This window comes from Prunus dulcis, chromosome 8 (genome assembly GCF_902201215.1).
Source record: "Prunus dulcis chromosome 8, ALMONDv2, whole genome shotgun sequence".
Taxonomy (NCBI): Eukaryota; Viridiplantae; Streptophyta; class Magnoliopsida; order Rosales; family Rosaceae; genus Prunus; species Prunus dulcis.
This window is the reverse complement of record NC_047657.1, coordinates 1,533,459-1,551,124: the sequence shown is the minus strand read 5'-3', so window position 1 is coordinate 1,551,124 and position 17,666 is coordinate 1,533,459. Positions and strand designations below refer to the sequence as shown.

The 17,666-nt window shown below is 34.7% G+C and overlaps 2 protein-coding genes across 4 annotated transcripts; both read left to right on the top strand.

Annotated features, from left to right (window-relative positions):
- The first annotated feature begins 1,010 nt into the window (after positions 1–1,010).
- Positions 1,011–8,554, top strand: LOC117637315 (GDP-mannose transporter GONST1). Of its 2 annotated transcripts, XM_034372176.1 has the most exons (9): positions 1,011–1,345; positions 2,895–3,126; positions 3,292–3,431; positions 4,041–4,170; positions 5,269–5,367; positions 6,050–6,204; positions 7,246–7,362; positions 7,848–7,945; positions 8,054–8,554. In XM_034372176.1, exons 2-9 carry the CDS (start codon positions 2,908–2,910, stop codon positions 8,110–8,112), a joined length of 1,017 nt encoding a protein of 338 aa, XP_034228067.1. In that variant the 5' UTR covers positions 1,011–1,345; positions 2,895–2,907; the 3' UTR covers positions 8,113–8,554. The 2 variants fall into 2 exon arrangements, with proteins under 2 accessions (XP_034228067.1, XP_034228068.1); XM_034372177.1 differs by lacking the exon at positions 7,246–7,362 and having other exon boundaries at positions 1,035–1,345.
- A 2,349-nt stretch (positions 8,555–10,903) lies between these two features.
- On the top strand, positions 10,904–12,286 carry LOC117638174. Of its 2 annotated transcripts, none has more exons than XM_034373296.1 (3): positions 10,904–11,088; positions 11,197–11,389; positions 11,506–12,286. In XM_034373296.1, exons 1-3 carry the CDS (start codon positions 10,948–10,950, stop codon positions 11,871–11,873), a joined length of 702 nt encoding a protein of 233 aa, XP_034229187.1. In that variant the 5' UTR covers positions 10,904–10,947; the 3' UTR covers positions 11,874–12,286. The 2 variants fall into 2 exon arrangements, with proteins under 2 accessions (XP_034229187.1, XP_034229186.1); XM_034373295.1 differs by having other exon boundaries at positions 11,491–12,286.
- The last annotated feature ends 5,380 nt before the right edge of the window (positions 12,287–17,666 follow it).

Below are 17,666 nucleotides of genomic sequence, written 5' to 3'. Positions count from 1 at the left end.
ACACGGACACGCAAACCAAATCATATCAAAATAAAATAAAAAGAAATCACGCGGACACGCAAACCAGACCAGCTCAAAATAAAATGGAAAGGAACAGTTCATAGACAGCCCATACTCTTCTAGTTTCTATTCAAAAATAGAACTAAGGTGGTTGCTCATCCACTATTACTAATATGGATATTGCTTGCTCAGCTCAGTTGTTCTTTTCAATCTCAAACTTTTGATTTGGAGATCCACTATTTGTATAAAATGGACTTTGCTCATTGCCGAACTTAAAGAATTTACAATTTTAGTTGAGGGCTGCCAAAAATGGCCAATGTCTTTTCAAATGCCACTATGATGAGTGGATCTTTACTAACACATTCCAGCCTTTTTCTGAAAGCTTTTAGGTAAAGATAAGTCACATACTTCCTCAACACAACCATAACTTCCTTCTACCATTCCACATTCAATCTTAGATTTGAAGAATATGCAAAATTCCAGTTCTAAAAAATAAATCAACAAGAAAAATAACATGATTTTATATAACTGAGTTAAATGACGAAAAGAAACGTTTAAAAATAAATAACCATACAACTCAAATTATACCGTCCAATAATGATTTAATTCGGTTTAATTTATATGCTAATTTTAGTTCAAATGAATCAATCCATAATGATTTAATTCGGTTTAATTTATATGCTAATTTTAGTTCAAATGAATCAATCCATAATAGTTTTAGTTCAAACCAACCGATGCTTACTGCTTAAAAATAATTGATTGAAACTAATCCAAATTATGGCATACCCACCCTATTTGTAATAATTCAAACAGAATATAAACTGATAAGGCAAAAAGAATAAAAATCTGTGATGCAGCCACTGAAAGCAACGAAGCATACCAGCAGACATTACACCTACATTGTCATTTAGAATTAATTAAATCAAAACCATCCCCCACACACACACACTTTTTTTTTTTTTTCCTCAAAAAAGAAAAATAAATCGAAATAATGGAAAAGAAGACGCTTAAATATGTTGGAGTCAAAATTGACGTTCTTTCTTTGTCCAGGCTTCATTTTCATGTCAGCATTGACGCCTCGGGTGGGACCACCTTCCCTCTGTTTGGCGTTCCATCTGCAACTAACGGATCGAGAGAGAGAGAGAGGAGCTTCTCGTTGGACTTAGAAGATAGAGAAAGGGGGGAAGCTTACAAAAAGAGCTAAGCTTCTCCAGAGTCAAAGGTTTCTGGGTAAGTGGAAGAAGAAGAAGAAGCTCTTGCTGGTTGAATGGTAGTTGAGTAGAGAGATCCTTCCCGGCCTCTTCTAGCTGGCTGGAGAAAAGCAGGCCTGAACAAAGTGAAAGAGGTGACTGAGCTCTGCCGTCTTTTTTCTTTTCTACTTAGGACTGAATGCTCTGTCAAGTTTGAATCTTTTGATTTGGTAGTGCTATTTTGCTGGGTTGGTAGATTGTTTGCTTAAATTGGTTAAATTGAGCGTTGGATTTGGCTTAATTAGGAATTTACAACTCTAATTCAGTTCGGATTTTTGGGTTTAGGGATTTCTTAGCTCTTCTTCATGTTCAATTTCGGTGAAGTTCAGTTGAAATTTATACAAATTTGGGAACTTTCCATCTTTGCATCCGATATTTCCACCAATATGCCGATGAAGTTGATTCATCATTTATGTTGGCAAGGTTTTTAGATTGATTCCACAAACAAATTAGAAGAGAGGTAGTAGTTGTCGATTGGAAAGTAAAGAGAAGACAAGACAAGTAGTAAGCAGGTTTGCTTATGTGTGGTGGTGTCACATGCTCCTTAAAATCATTTCTTTCTCATTCGCATTTGTGATATATTTGCAATTAGTGTTGGTTGTAATGCTTCATGATATATTCATGCATCATCTTGCTATGTGGTTTTTTGCTACATATTTCAGCCATCTTTTGGCATATTACATGCATTTAAGCTGCGTAGTTCCTCAGAAGAGCAAACAGAATAGCAAATGCTCACAGCCCCAGTAAGTCTTCAGTGGCCAAAAACAGTGAAAAAGATCAAAGACTCTTGTATAAAATCTGCCCACTTACCTTTTGTTTCTGAAAGCTGTAATATTCTCACCATTATTTTAGAGACACTTGATGCATTACCATTTGATTTGGAGAACATTGGAGCCATTAAAGCAGCCAAATGGATACGGACTGTTTTCCAGTTGGAATTTTATAAAAGAAGAAGCATAAGATATCCTGCCAAAGTCGAAAACTTGTCATTAAAGAAACTTTGAAAGTAAGGGTAGACTTCTCATGTATGGGAAGTCTCTACATAACCATCCAATACATGGCAGGCCTTCCATGCTGTACTTCCTCAGATTAGAGCGTTGAAAGGTTGATTCTTCTATCAGTTTTTGACTCAATCTGTCGTGTAGAAAATCATTATTGATAATTGAGAACATATTCTGCTATTTGTACAAGTGTAGTTCCATTGTTGTGGATGTATCTTTACCGTTTTGTTTGTATTTGACCGTTGGCTTGGAATTATAAGTTTTCTTGTCCTTTTTCCAATTCTCCAAGTGATAAATTAGTTGCAAGCACTTGACTATGCTAATTACTCAAGTGTTAGTGATAGTTACCTTTCTTGTTGATTGAATATACAGAAGACATAATTCTCTTTGTGGCTTTGTCCTTTTTTTATAGCTCTTTTCTTCTTTTCGCTTTTATTTTACCTGCAAGATACTTTTCACTCTTATGTGACCTGTAAAATCTGTTTGGAACCAGTCCATATGTTCTCTATGTTTCAGAATGAGTTCTCTCAGCCTATCTGTATGTCTGTGTTTGCGTGTCTGTCTCTACCTCTCTCCTTCTCCTTGTCTCTTATCTAACGAGTGTAGAAAAGAGTTCTAATTATCTTGTTAAATTTTCATGTAGGTTTTTATTTCCAATGAATCAGTTTGAAAAGAATGAAACTGACTTGGAAGGCGGAAAATTGTTAAAAGATGGAGATAAAGCAACACGAGGTAATAAGGTGGTTAAATCACAGAATCAGGCCTTGTTGGCTGGTCTTGCGTATTGCATATCGTCCTGCAGCATGATATTAGTTAACAAATTCGTGCTTTCGAGCTACAATTTTGATGCTGGAATTTCTCTGATGCTGTACCAGGTAATTACATTATTGATTTTGTTTATTTCAAGTAGAGTTTGTTATGTTTTCCTCCAGATGACATCAAAAGGGTTTTTTATTTATTTATACTCAATTCTATTTAATCAAACAATTTCAGATTACTTGTCAAGATCTAACTATCTCATGGTACTTATATGGATGCAGAACCTAGTCTCGGTTATAATCGTTTCTGTGTTGAGTTTTCTGGGCATAATATCAACCGAGCCGCTAACATGGAGATTGGTTAAGGTCTGGTTGCCTGTGAATGTTATATTCGTTGGGATGCTCATTACAAGCATGTTTAGGTATGAAGTAGATAGAGTTTTCCTATTTAAGTTCATCTTGGTGCTTAATGGAGTTTGGTAGTCTTTAATTTGTTGGACTATTGAGTGTTAATATCAAATATTACATTTAATGCCAGCGTCCATCTCGTTGGTATGCAAATTTCGTCTTGATCCTTTATAACCAACACTTGACCTAGTCTTCTGATACAATATTTTCTGGCCACTGCCAAAAACATGCATGATACCTCACTAGTGTTTTGAAAAATATTAAAATTCTTGAAATACATGTAATGCTTATTAGGTACCGTTGAGTATGTATCAAAAGCACCTCAGATTTGCTGACATGAGCGTTCAGCATTGGTGTATCTTATTGTCCACGTAATGACATTAGCCTAATATGAGATGTTGACCCACATTCTTTTCTTTTGCTCTTAATGTAGTAGGTCTACATTTGTCACACCATATTTATACTCACATTCTTGTTGCATTAAATCTTGTATGATCTGGATAAGAAAAATACCGATCATGAAAGTATTCCTGGGTTTGTGGCTCTTGCAGGTGTAAATTTCTCTCTCTGCACAGTATTTTTCTCTTACTTTTCTTTATTTGTACTTAATTTCATGTTTGCAGCTTAAAGTACATCAATGTAGCAATGGTCACGGTCCTAAAGAATGTTACCAATGTGATAACTGCTATTGGTGAAATGTATCTATTCCAAAAGCACCATGACAGCAGAGTATGGGCTGCTTTGTTTCTAATGGTATGTTTGATAAGTCAGAATGTGAATTGAGATTCAGATGTTGATACATGTTTCAATTGGGATTTAAAATAACAAAATTAACTTAAGTATTCATCTTGCAATTGCTGGCTTGATGCTTTACTGAGTGTTCTTCTCTAGTCTTGCCTTGCCTTTCTATTTTCTTTTTTAATTGTCTCAGAATTTTTCCTTTTTTCTTCTTTTTCTTTTTGAAAGTTTGATTCGCATCTTAATTCATCATATTGATGTCAAGTATACCATGATGTGTGAGTATATAAATTCATTTTTCTTTTTTCTTTAGAAAAAATCCATTTTTACAAAAAAATTTTTTTTTTTTAATCATATGTTTATAAATTTCTTTTTCTTTTTCTTTGGTTTGAAGCTGGCTCAATGCTTTACTGAGTGTTCTTCTCTAGTCTTGCCTTGCCTTTCTATTTTATTTTTTATTTGTCTCAGAAATTTCCCTTTTTTCTTCTTTTTCTTTTTGAAAGTTTGATTCACATCTTAATTCATCATATTGATGTCAAGAATACCATGATGGGTGAGTATATAAATACATTTTTTTTTCTTTAAAAAAATCCTTTTTTTCAAAATTAAAATTTTTTAATCATATGTTTATAAATTTTTTTTTTTTTTTTTTTCTTTGGTTTGGAGCTTGGTGATGAATATATGAATTGAAGACCAAATCAGACTGCATGTGTGGGGTGTAGTTAATTGTTTAAATTCTGGTTTTGATGATAGCATCAAGCCAAATCAACTAGGACAAAACATTTGTTGAATAGGTGAAAATATTAACTTCCAGGAGTCTGCCGGCAACACTTCTATGTTTGATGCTATATCATAGTTCTCTAATTGTGGGGGGTTGATGTCCTTCGGGGTAAGTGGATGCTGTGTGGGTACACTTGCGTACACGTATGCATGCATGTTCATTATTCATAGCAATATTTTCGTTGATGGCAACCTAATGCTATTCATGCCTGCAGACGCCGCATCTCAATATGAATTTATTTGAAGATGTTTTTGGGTATCATAAGAATATATTAATGAGTTCTCATATGATAATGATATGGTTTGACATGGTTTTAAATCTAACCTGTGCAGATAATTTCAGCAATTTCTGGAGGCGTGACTGATTTATCTTTCCATGCTGTCGGCTATGCATGGCAAATCATTAACTGTTTCTTGACTGCATCATATTCTGTGAGTAAATAACATGAAGTTTCAGTCTGTTCTGTACACTTTAGAATCCCATTAGTCTTTAATTTTCCCACTTTTGCATATAAGCTTGTATATATGGCAAAATTTTATTTTAGTTTATTGTTTCATGACAGAACTTCATATAAAGTATATTAGATAACTACCACATTACAGATTCCTTTATCTGTTATGTGGTTCTTGATATCTCTCCCCCCAGAAGAAGTTGTTAGCAATAAGAATACGAATTAGGAAGCTACGTGATAATTTGTTTTTAGATCTACCTTGATGAGAATTCTTTTCATATTTATGAAAAATTGAAGTCTTTGAGTGTTAATAGTGGTCATTACTAATTATAGGAGGCATTGCCAGAACTAATTATAGACAATAAAAATCATGTTTCTCATGTGGAATAACAATATCCTTTTACCAGCATTCTGATTTGATCCAACACCGTCTAAATCTTTTCAGTTTCCTTCTTGCATATCAGAGGTCCTGTACCCTTCTAATATTGAGTTAACAAGATTTTTACTTTTATAGTGCAAAATCAACAGGATGTCAGAATTGAACTTTGTTCTTGTTTCTAAAATTTTGAGTGCTTTCTTGTAATTTCTTGGTCTGTGTGCTGACTTTCTTCTAACTTGTTATGTAGCTTATTTATTATTATTATTTTTTAATGTTTTGGCAGCTGACTCTACGTAGGGTCATGGATACAGCAAAGCTTGTTACAAAATCTGGAAAGCTGAATGAGTTTTCAATGGTCTTGCTAAATAACACTCTTTCTCTGCCTTTGGGGATTGTGCTTATTTTTGTTTTCAGGGAGGTTGATTATCTCTTTACAACGTGAGTATTCTGTTTGCTCTGCTTTGATATTACTTCCCCACTTCTTTGTTGCTTTGCAAGGTGTGGGGTTGGGCTACACGTATATGTTTCTCTCTACCTCTCTTTCTGCATGCCGTTGCCTCTCCACGTGCAGGATGTGGCTACATGTGATGTGAGGGAGGGTGTTAGCTTGATGTACGTCATTGGCCTAATCCCTAGCAACTAAAGTTCTTAAGGTCTAGTGGTTGTCTAATGTATGCCACATCTACCACCACAGTGTCTACTGTGTTATATTGATGTAATTAATTTTTTTATTAACAATAAAGATGGATGGTTGTAGTCTAAATTATATGCTTGCGAGTTATGAGTTTAGCCATAGTTCATAATTTAATGTGTGGGAGGGTTATCAAAGCCCTTCTCCTATCTAAGGTCATTTTGGTCAATGTAGTCAAAACTTTGGATGTTTTTGGAGATATATAGAAGTATGGAAACTCCTACAATACAAAGGAAAGTGCAAATCAGCTAGTGAAAGAGGAATAACTTGCATAGACACACACACACACACACACACACACACACACACATCTTCTTTAGAATTTGTCATATTGAATATTGAATTAGAATCTATATGATAGGTGTGGACAGAAAGCTTGCAACTACCACTTTACAATGTCGTTCGATTAGGTTCCTACTATTCTGTATTCTTCCTTTCCTGCCTGTTCCCCTCCTGAAATATTTATCAAAGTGTGAAATATTTCACATGGACTACACTGTCTCTAATATATGGTATAGTAATTTAAAAATATGCATGAAGTACTCCAAAGTTTGTTTTGTCATCGTTGGTTTTATTTTGTTATTGTTTTCTGCCTGAAACTGCAATGACTAGCTAATAATGTGTATGCAAGCCCATTTAGCTATGACTGATGTCTAGAATTACCATGTGGGATGTCTACTTGTCAACAGAAAAACAGGAAGAACAAAAGTTTTTACATTTGTTTTTCTTATAAATTTTTGTTTTCTTTTATCCTATTGAATCTAATGAAGGTTGAATTAAAATGGCAGACCACTTTTGAGGTTACCAACCTTCTGGATGGTAATGACGCTAAGTGGATTTTTAGGTCTTGCAATCAGCTTCACGTCTATGTGGTTTCTTCATCAAACAGGTGCCACCACATACAGGTAAGCTGAATGTAGCTGATGCATGGTATGACATTTGTAGGGTTCCGACCTGGTTTAAATGAGACTTTGATTACTGAGCTTAAACCCTTGATACGTTATTCTTAGCTTTCAAATTTATAAGTGAATTTTTTTTTTTAATGAAACTTTTGAAGCCTGGTGCAATAAGTTTAAAATCCCTTTTTTCCAGGCTGAATGGATCATCAGCATTGATTTCTTTTGTTACATAGCATAATCTGGCCAGCTTGATATCTTACAGTTGTTGATGTAGCCTGACACTTCCCAAAGCTGGAAAATATACACTAGGAATGGCCAGTTATGTAATAAGACTTGGAAACCAATTTAAAACAACCCCATATTTATATTTATATGTGAAAATCGTTTCATGTTAGTTTTGTGTTGTCGGTTTAGCATATGATTAAATTGCTATGCTTATTTCGAATAAGGAGGTGTTAGTGACATCTCTAATGACTGCTCAATGTCTGCAGCCTTGTGGGGTCGCTGAATAAGATCCCTCTATCTGTTGCTGGTATCCTACTTTTCAAAGTCCCGACCAGTTTAGAGAACTCCGCTAGCATTTTCTTTGGTAAGTTCTCTCAACTAGACTGGCTTCAGAATGTGATGTACTACTTTATTACTTTGCAAAGACAATAGAGTTTTGTAGCATTAACCATAACAAATTGCAATTTGGTAGGTCTTGTGGCTGGAGTATTTTTCGCCAGAGCCAAAATGCGGGAGAGATCTCAATCCTGAACTGTTATAACTAGTTATTATTTGATGACAACCAAGTTTTTCACTGTGTGAAAGCTGCATCCGGCTGCCTTAATATCTCATTCTTCAATTGTGGGAAATCATTTTATAGATTCTCATGAAGTCTCAAAGAAGATTCTGCTGGGCATTAGGAAAACTTCCATTCAACTTCATCAGGCCATCTGGAGATGTTGTGTACCAAACCTTACCGCTAATTTTTTCACCAATCTGTATTTTGTTGTGTAACTCATTACTCTGTATCATCTTTGCTAGTCTTATACAAACAATTATTCCGAAACTCGTGCTAAATTGGGAGAAAAATGATCTCCCTAAGATAATGTTGGCAAAAAAAGAAAAAGAAAAAGAAAAATTTGTTTTCAGGTATATGCTATTTCTGTATAAAACAAAGTTGAAAGCTTGTATAGAAGATGTGTTTATTGTGTCATTCGCAGGTATGAGTAAGGCCAGTGAGCCCGCCTTCTTGCATCTTAGTTTGAGTCCCAAATTAGATTAATTTAAAGTTGTTTAAACTATCAATTGTATTAACAAAAGAAAGTATTGTGTCGTTCATTGTAATTTCAAATAAGTATGAAATTGGAAATAAAAGAGCATTAAAATGCTGGGTAAGAGTGTTTTAAATAGCGGATTTGTCGAGCTTCATAGTGTCTCGGAATTCTTTTTCAGACATAGCGGACTATCTTTGCAGAAGTGTCAAATAGCGTCGTGTAAGCTATATCGCAGTCGCACTATCGCATTGATGCGGGTTATGGAATTTCTCTCTTTTTGAAAGAGAAAAAAAATGTCTAAAATGACGTTGATGGGTGTTGCTTCTGAAAAAAAAACCATAAACCTCAAATTTACCTAAAAATTGACACAGATCCATGAAATTGAAGGTCATACTTCGATGTTTCTAATCGATAGGTGTTGCCTTTCCTCTATATTATGTCTTATCTTTTTTAGTTATAATATTTATATTCATAAATAACTTACGCAACAACGTGTCAATGCTTACACTACGTTATAACTTACATAATTTATGACTCAATTCGCGATGTAAGACAAACTTTGAGTTGATATAAAAATTACTTCCAAGAAAAATGTGATAACGTACTACTTAAGATGTTTTGCTCCAATTATTGTTTGGTTGTGAAACACAGGTTCTTGAAGGACTTGGAAGAAGCTCAAAGAAATAGCATCAGTTTTACTAAATCAAAAATATTACTGGACTTTCAGACCAAGAGAATTATAAATATTACTAAATAAAAAACTAATTGATAACAATATTGCCTGTGCAAGAATTAATTATAAAGAAAATCGCAACGACTGAGAAATGCCAACCTCATCATCTTGAATCACAGTCATAGCATAGTCAGGAGGAGAAAACAAAAAACAAAAATCCAAAATGGCTAGATGTCCATATAACTTAAAGACTTTTTACCAGCTGCTTTTCAAGGAAAAAAATTGTAAAGATTGTTTTCTTTTTTCCTTATTTTTTTTAAAAATAAAATTGTTACACGACTTATTGTGTATAACTTTGTCTCAAGCCCAATCATCTGATAATATTTTATTTATTAAATAAAAGCTGAAGTCATAATCACAATTTAATACTTAAACACGGATTATACACACAACCCTAAAAAATAATTATAAAAAAAAGATTATATACAATCCGTTACACGAGAAATGTTATCCTTCTGTAAGTCAATACGCAATTTTCAATAGGAAAAAGAAAAGTGCTTTTGAGAGTGTTTCTAGATGGGTTAAAAGTGCTTAATAACAATCAAAAGTGCTTTTAACAACGTTTGGCAAAAAATTTAGAAGTGTTGCTTCTTCAAGAAGCACTCTCTTTTGCTTTTCAGGAAACACTTCCATTTTTTATGAAAACCTCAACGTGCCCGTTTGGAATGACCAGCCTTGGGAAGCCCAGCCTGTTTAGTAAACTATAAGAAAATAATTTATTATTAAAAATTGATGTGAGAGAAAGTTATATGAGAAAGCAACTAATGAGGTGCTTTTATTTTCTGATTATACAGGAATCAGTTTCAAAAAAGTGCTGAGTTTACCAATAACACAGGTTCTTGGGAATCACTTATGGTTAAAATTGTTATGGGAATCATTTTTTGATTATGCGAGAATCAGTACCAACAACACTTGTAACAAAAAGTTTACCAAACGCCAAATTGTTTTCTCTCAAAACAACTATGACAACGATTATTTTCACATCACAGCAATGCCAAACTTGGCGAACATCTTTATAATAAAAACGCTTTTACTAGAAGTACTTATAAACAAAATTGCTTCTTAAAAAAGCAGTCTCAAACGAGAAGTTCAAATTCCAGTCCTTAACTTTTATTTCACTAAATTTACCTTCAGATTAGTTATACTTCCTTGATGAATTAGGACAAGAATCACATTTTCTGCCAACCAACATGTCCAAAATGTAATTTCAACCACATTGAAACATTAACAAATCAAATTATAATTTTAAAATATTAAACTTGACTAGGAGGGCATGGTACAAGCTATGACATTAATGCCCTTGTCCTTTATCCAATATCCATAACTTAATTACTGTGACAGTTTAGGATATTGATATGCAGTGCAGTACTAATGATTACAATGGCACTACTTTTCTTTGCTTTTTTTTTTTTGTTTTTTCACACCTTTTCTTGATGACATCACTATATCAATGGCTCAAAGTCAAGCTCCTAGGCAATACCAAACAAGGCAAAGGAAATAAAAATGAAGTTACCTCATAATTCTGAAACTTGCTCTTAAATACAACTCTTCTCCTTAGGCCTAGAAGGAAGCCAAGATTAAATTTTACAGAGGAAAATCATGGGCAGCTTAACAGAAGAAGAACTTATGCAAATGGTGAGAGATTTCCATGAATCAGACTCATCAGCTCCACCACCCAACTCATTATCATCTTCACAGCCCCTCTCTCCTCCTCACCAATCCAAATATCTCACTTTACAGGTCTCTTCTGTTTTTCTAAAGCTTCCTTTTACTACTGTATATGTACATTTCTCCTCCTCCTTTTTTGGTAATTAATTTTATGCTGGTTTTTTATTTTATTTTTGAAAGGAGATAATATGGAGGGCAACAGATTGTGAGATTGAGATTCTTGAGAAAGTGTTGATGTATTTGAGGAACACTGAGACTTTGATGGAACCCAACAATCTGAAAAACAAATGGGTTGTGATGAAACTGAAAAAGGATGGTTATGAAGCCTCCCTTTGCAAAACTTCATGGGTTTCTTCTTTTAGGCTCTCTGAAGGTACTCTGTCTCTCTCTCTCTCCCTCTCTGTCTGAAAATTTCATTTGTTTTTAAAAACCCATTTCTGGTTTTGATGGGTTAATTTTTTTGTTTTGTTTAAGTTTGTCAAATTACAGGTGATTATGAATATGTTGATGTAATGATGAAGGACAAGAACAATGTCAAAGTGACAAGGCTTATAGTGGACATGGATTTCAGGTCTCAATTTGAACTGGCAAGACCTACACAAAACTACAAGCAGCTCAAAGACACTCTGCCCACCATCTTTGTTGGGACAGAAGAAAAGCTTGACAAAATTATATCTCTGCTTTGCCCAGCTGCAAAACAATCTCTCAAGGAGAATGGCCTCCGTGTTCCTCCTTGGAGAAAAGCCAAGTACATGCAATCCAAGTGGCTTTCCAAAGATTGCAAGAAAGTCTCAATCAATATGGAAACGGGAATTATGGATCATAAGAGTGAACCCCAATTTACAACTACTCATTGATCCCAGCAAAATTAGTACTAATTGGGCATGCCATTTTGAAGCTGCAGGGAAGAGTACAGATCAATGTTGTGATCTTGGATCTTGGACACCAATTTTAATTTTCCTTTAATTTTGATCCCCTCTCAATTTTCTTTAATTTCAGGTCAATTTTGTTGGGGCAGACGTCAAGGTTTTGTATGTTTCCAGAGCTATTTCCTAGGTGTCTCAGAGCCAGACATTTTTGTACTGGTTTTTTTCCACTAGTATTCTGCTCATGAGGGCCTCAGTTGCTGACTGAAATTAACTTGCTCATCAAGTCTTGAGACTGTTTTGAAGCAGAAGGAATTAATGGAGAAACGCATGCCAACATTTTGGTTTGGCCTCCTTGTTTTTTTATTTTATTTATAATAATTTTGCTTTTTCCAATGAAAAATACAGAGATACACTATTGGAAAAATGGTTATTTTATATTGTTCCAATTGGGACATTTCCCTAGACTTTTGGACAAGTGTAAAAGGTGTCTGACCCAATGGCATTTGTCTCTTGTGACAAAAGAAGAGAGAGAGAGACTTGGGATCCAAGTCTAAGTCAGACAGATAGACAGACTGGAAAAATAAGAAATAAATCTAACAAGCAGCTTCTGCTTCCATGCTTATCCAGAAGAATCACTAGGTATAAGGGGGAGAAAATGATAGTAAATAATGAAGAAAAAGCCTTGATGAGACCCAGACAATTAAATTAATTTTTTTGTACTCATGTCAAATCGTGATTAAGGGATAAATGAAGACGGAAGTAACCAAGTATTTTCCTTTTAACAATGCTTAATAAAAAAAATTATTGATTTTATTGTTTTTATACAAGTGAATTTAAAGGAGAATAGAACTCAGGATCTCAAATGTAATACTAAATGCTCTTAAACGTTTTCCTCGCAAGAGAAGAGAAAATTATAAGACAAAACTTAGCATCTCTAAAAGTCGCAATCGTGTAATTAGGAGCCTTCTTGACTTGTGCTGTGTTCGGTACCTTTTTTTTTTTTGGGTAAGGAGTAAAGAAAAAAAGTTAATCATATTTTTTTTAAAAGAGTTGCAATCGTACAGTCAGGAGCCTTCTTGACTTGTGCTGTGTTCGGTACCTTTTTTTTTCCGTAAGGAATAAAAAAAATACTTTAGTCATATTTAAGATTTTTAATTTTAAAAAAAAATGAACTTAGTATAATCTTTTGCTTCATAATGTGTTGAAAACAACATTCATAGACGGCTATCTATGAATTAATGAGGATCCAGAAGATGATAACAAATGTCAAAAGGGTTTGGTGAAAGTTTAAAAGCTCCCATTTTATCTGGTGTGATAAGATTGCTATCTATTAGTTTGTATTGGACGTGACAATATTCGAAATTATTTTTCTTAACTATGACACAAAATATTAATAAATCGTACCCTACTTCCGTGGATCTACGATTGGACTTAAATTAATGTTTTTTTTATTATAAAGGTTCTATAGTTTTTTGGATTGTTGTGTTTTGTTTTAAGTGTAGGCATTCTATAGTCTTCTTTGCTGATGTGAGCATTTTCTTTCTCTGAATTTTTTTTTTTTCTTCGAAGGAACTTTCCAACTATTGACATTTTTTTTTTCTTCAAAAGAATTTGGAGTCAGATAAATTGGCATTTATAGAGCATTTTCACCCTATTTGTTATAGCAAAAGGCAAAGGGAGGTAATGACTGTTACCATTCACATGTTAGATTTCGAATAAGATTTTCGGTTGCTACTATTGTGCCATGTGTCTTCTTTATCTTCTAAATTCTATTATAAAACCACACCCTCAACTCACATTAATCATTTATATCCTCTTTATCATTACATTTATTAGATTTTACAAAATACATCATACTTTCGATGTCTTATATGAGGAGGTTGTTGGAGAGGGCCAAGTGAGAAAATAAAGAAAGAATGTTCAAACGTGCTAAAGAAGAAAAGGAGTGGGAAGCAGAAGATGATCAAGTTGTTTTAGCGGTGGGTATGCTCAATCAATCAAGCCAACACCAATGTGGTTCACAACCCGACTGTGGCCCGAACGTGGACAGACGTAGGCACTCTCGGGGTAAGAATTTCTTGAAAAATTAATTTATCCCAAATTCGTTGTACTCTAGTGTTGATTTTTGAGGGGCGAAATAGAATGTAGCCCCATTTGTTCAATAAAATCATGAATGATGTTTGCAATTAAGATGCACACTTTGTTCAAAAGCACAATGCTCTTAGGGTTTTGGGTATTCTTCCGGAACAAAAACTTAGAGCTTCTTTACAGTTGCTTGTATATGGCTCATCTGCAGACTAAGTGAATGAGATTGCTATGATGGAGAAATCCACTATCCTAGAGTGCTCGGTCAGATTATGTGAATGCAATCGAAACTATCTACATGAGGGATTACCTCCACAAACCTATGCCTAAGGATCTCCAAAGGCTTCTACAAAAAGCAGAGAAAAGAAGTTTCTCATGCATGATTTGAAGCATCGATTGCATGCATTGTCAGTGGAATAATTGCCCAAATGCATGGCAAGGATATTATGGGAATAGAATGGGCTAAAAAAGTATCATTCCGTAGGCCGTCACATCATTTGATGCCTGAGTTTAGCATGCCTTTTTCGGAGTTGCGGGATCTCAAAATGACCTTAACGTGCTCGATCAATCCCCAATGTTCAACGATGTGTTGAGAGGACATTCCCCTCAAATCACGTATCAAATCAACAATACATTCTACTCGGGTGAATACTACCCAGCAGACGAAATTTATCTGAGGTGGACGACATTTGTTAAAACAATTTTGGATCCCCAATCAGAGAAAGAAAAATACTTTGATACCTATTAAGGGGGTTATAGGAAAGATGTGGAAATGTGTTTTAGTATCCTCCAAGCTCGATGGGAAATCATTAGTGGGGCTGCTCGTATGTTTGATGAATAGGTGCTTCGGAGCATTATGATTGCTTGCATCATCCTCCATAACGTGATTGTGGAGGATGAGTATGATTATGATCAACTAGAGATGTTCGAACCTGATCCTATAAACACGACATTGATAAGAATTTATTAACGACCCATTGGAGCAAATAGACAACCCCTAGAGCATGAACCATTGATTAGAGACAGTCATTACAATAACCGTATGATTGATTGTTATACGGAAATGAAATCTTCTTATGTTCATGAAAGACGTCAAGTTGACTTGATCGAGCACTTATAGGCACTGAGAGACAATCACGGTCAATGAAGTCAAGTTTAATGCTTTGATTTTAATTATGTTTTGTTTTGTTTGTGGTTTTTGTCATTTAACCAATCCAACCTAATGGTTTTTGTCATTTAACCAATCCGTGGTGCTACGGCGTCACGAAAAAACCTTCTTCTCATAACATTCCTTCGTTTTTGTTTCTAAAATGTATTTGTTTCAGGGGACATTTGGCTCGTATTCATAGCCATGGTTTCCCGATATTTCTTGCCCATGTTTTGTTTGTGTGCATACTCCATTTCTCTTGCAAATGTGTCATCTCTTGCCTTGTCAGCCTCATCTCTTTTCACGTCTCTCTCAATTCTCAGTGCGCCGTTGAAAGCAATTTGCTCTAAAAAAATTGCACATTCATTGTTCGAAGTGCTCATTCTCTTGGTCTTTGTCGCCTTTCTCCCAATAGGCCTCAGCTCTTTTTGGATTAGTGATTCTTGATCGATCGTCCAACTGCGAATCCGATACCGGTGAATCGTGGAGCGGCGTCTCATTTAACACAAAGCTTGGAGCCGTGGAAATAATTTTGAATCTCGGACAATTCTTCACAACCTCCCAATATTGGTGATTGTTGAAAGATTTTTTGCCTTACCCAATGGCACCGAACCACATTTGTGCTTGAATAATCTATAATTAAAAAAACAAATTGAAAATGCAAGAAAATATCAAAAATTTTGACATTAAATTTAATAAAACAGCAATTACAAAAATGTTACCTCATTGTCAAGATTTTCACCGCTTCGAACATTGTCCCTCGTTTTTTCCAACGCATCTCTTCATTTCCCTAACTCTTTATTCAAAAAAATTCACCTATTAACCAAGGTCATCTCTGTACGAGGCGAACCTAATCTTTCATAAAATTCTTCATGAATTTTCCTCTACATATGAGAGAACTTCATCTCATTGCCCGTGATCAGGCAATGACCAACTTGAACCCAATACTCACATAACAAAACATCTTTCATGGTTTTCCATGAGCTTCCGGCTTCGATGGAAGAGGTCATTTGTATTTTTACACAAATGGAATTTAAAGTAGTAGAAAAATTGGTGTGGAAAGTGAAGAATTTACACAAAGATAGAAGAAGAATTTGTATGAAGATTTGGTGAGGAAAGTGAATAATATTTTGCAGGTATTTATAGAATTAAAAAAAACAGAATTTTTGGGTATTTTTTCACTTTTTTTTCGATTTTTTTTCTTCTTCAATTTTTATGTCGTTGGATGGCAACGGAAAAAATTAATCACACACCCCAGGTAACGCCACTAGGTTTCTAGACATTGGAGGAAAGCAGGCGCTGACGCAAAATTCAAATTTTTTTACGTTTGTGTGCTCGGTCCCTGCGTGTATGTCACGCACCAACAGTAAAAAAAATTTAATTTCATGCGCTGGCGTCACAGCTCTCAAACAGGAGCTCAGGCTCATCTAGGCTTGGGCTTTACCTGGGTTGGTAGAGCCCATCTCTTCTCCTGACAAGATTTGTGTGCTGGAACTTGCTTTGAGGCCTAGAGGGCCTTTTGTCTGGGCTACATGGAAGATCATATACAACTTAATAATATTATTTTCTTTTCTTTTTATCTTTCTCTTTTGATATTTTAATACTTCTAGTATCATTAGTCAAACATGGTCTAGCCTAGTAAAAAAAGACTTTGATTTGCAGACAAAAGGTCTTAGGTTCGAATTCTATGGCATCTTGATTGTGTATGTGAGAAACACCTCATTTTCTATAATTTAGACTATTACTTATACTAAGAAAAACACTTCTAGTATCATTTTATGATAAAATTTTGACTAACGTAAACTTCATTCAAAGTCTAATCCAATGTACATAGGCCCCCCAACCCCCCGGCCCTCCTCCTACGCTATCAAGGGCTACCTTCTTTATCTTTTCCAACCAAAGCTTAAGCTTTTGGATTTAAATTCAAACCTTGTCCTCTTTTTTCATTTCATGCAACCTAAAGTAAAAATCTAGTCAAAGTAAACTGGAACTTAATTTTTCAAAGGAAATATACATGCGAAAAATACAAGTGTACTAAATTTAGTCAGTAAAATTAAGATGTGACCAACTTGATAATGACCACTGTTGGGATTCTGTGGGATGTATTGGTACTTTTAGTACGACTGCAATTATCATGATATGAACAGAGCCCTGCATCTGCAAGTTTACTATCAACTCAGAAACGTTCCCCAAAGCCAAACTTTGATGTAAGAGTCTAAATCAAGCCGTCCCAATTCATTCATTCAAGGCCTCTCAGTCGATAGAAACTCTCATGTTCCCGACTAATAACGCAATGATATTTATGATAATTTTTTCAAGTGTTATTGTGTTATTAGTCTAAAATAGTAAAACAGTGTTATTCTCATTATAAGAAAGTTTTTTTTCCTCTCAGTCTCCTCCGCAGCTGTAATTATAAATTACTGGACAATATTTAAAATTTTGGAAAGAGAAGAAGAGAAGCAAACCAATCAATTCCATGTGGTGCATGCAATGATGTTTTTCTATTTATAGGGTGGTGGTGGTGGAGGCCGAAGAGTTAAGTAGGATCT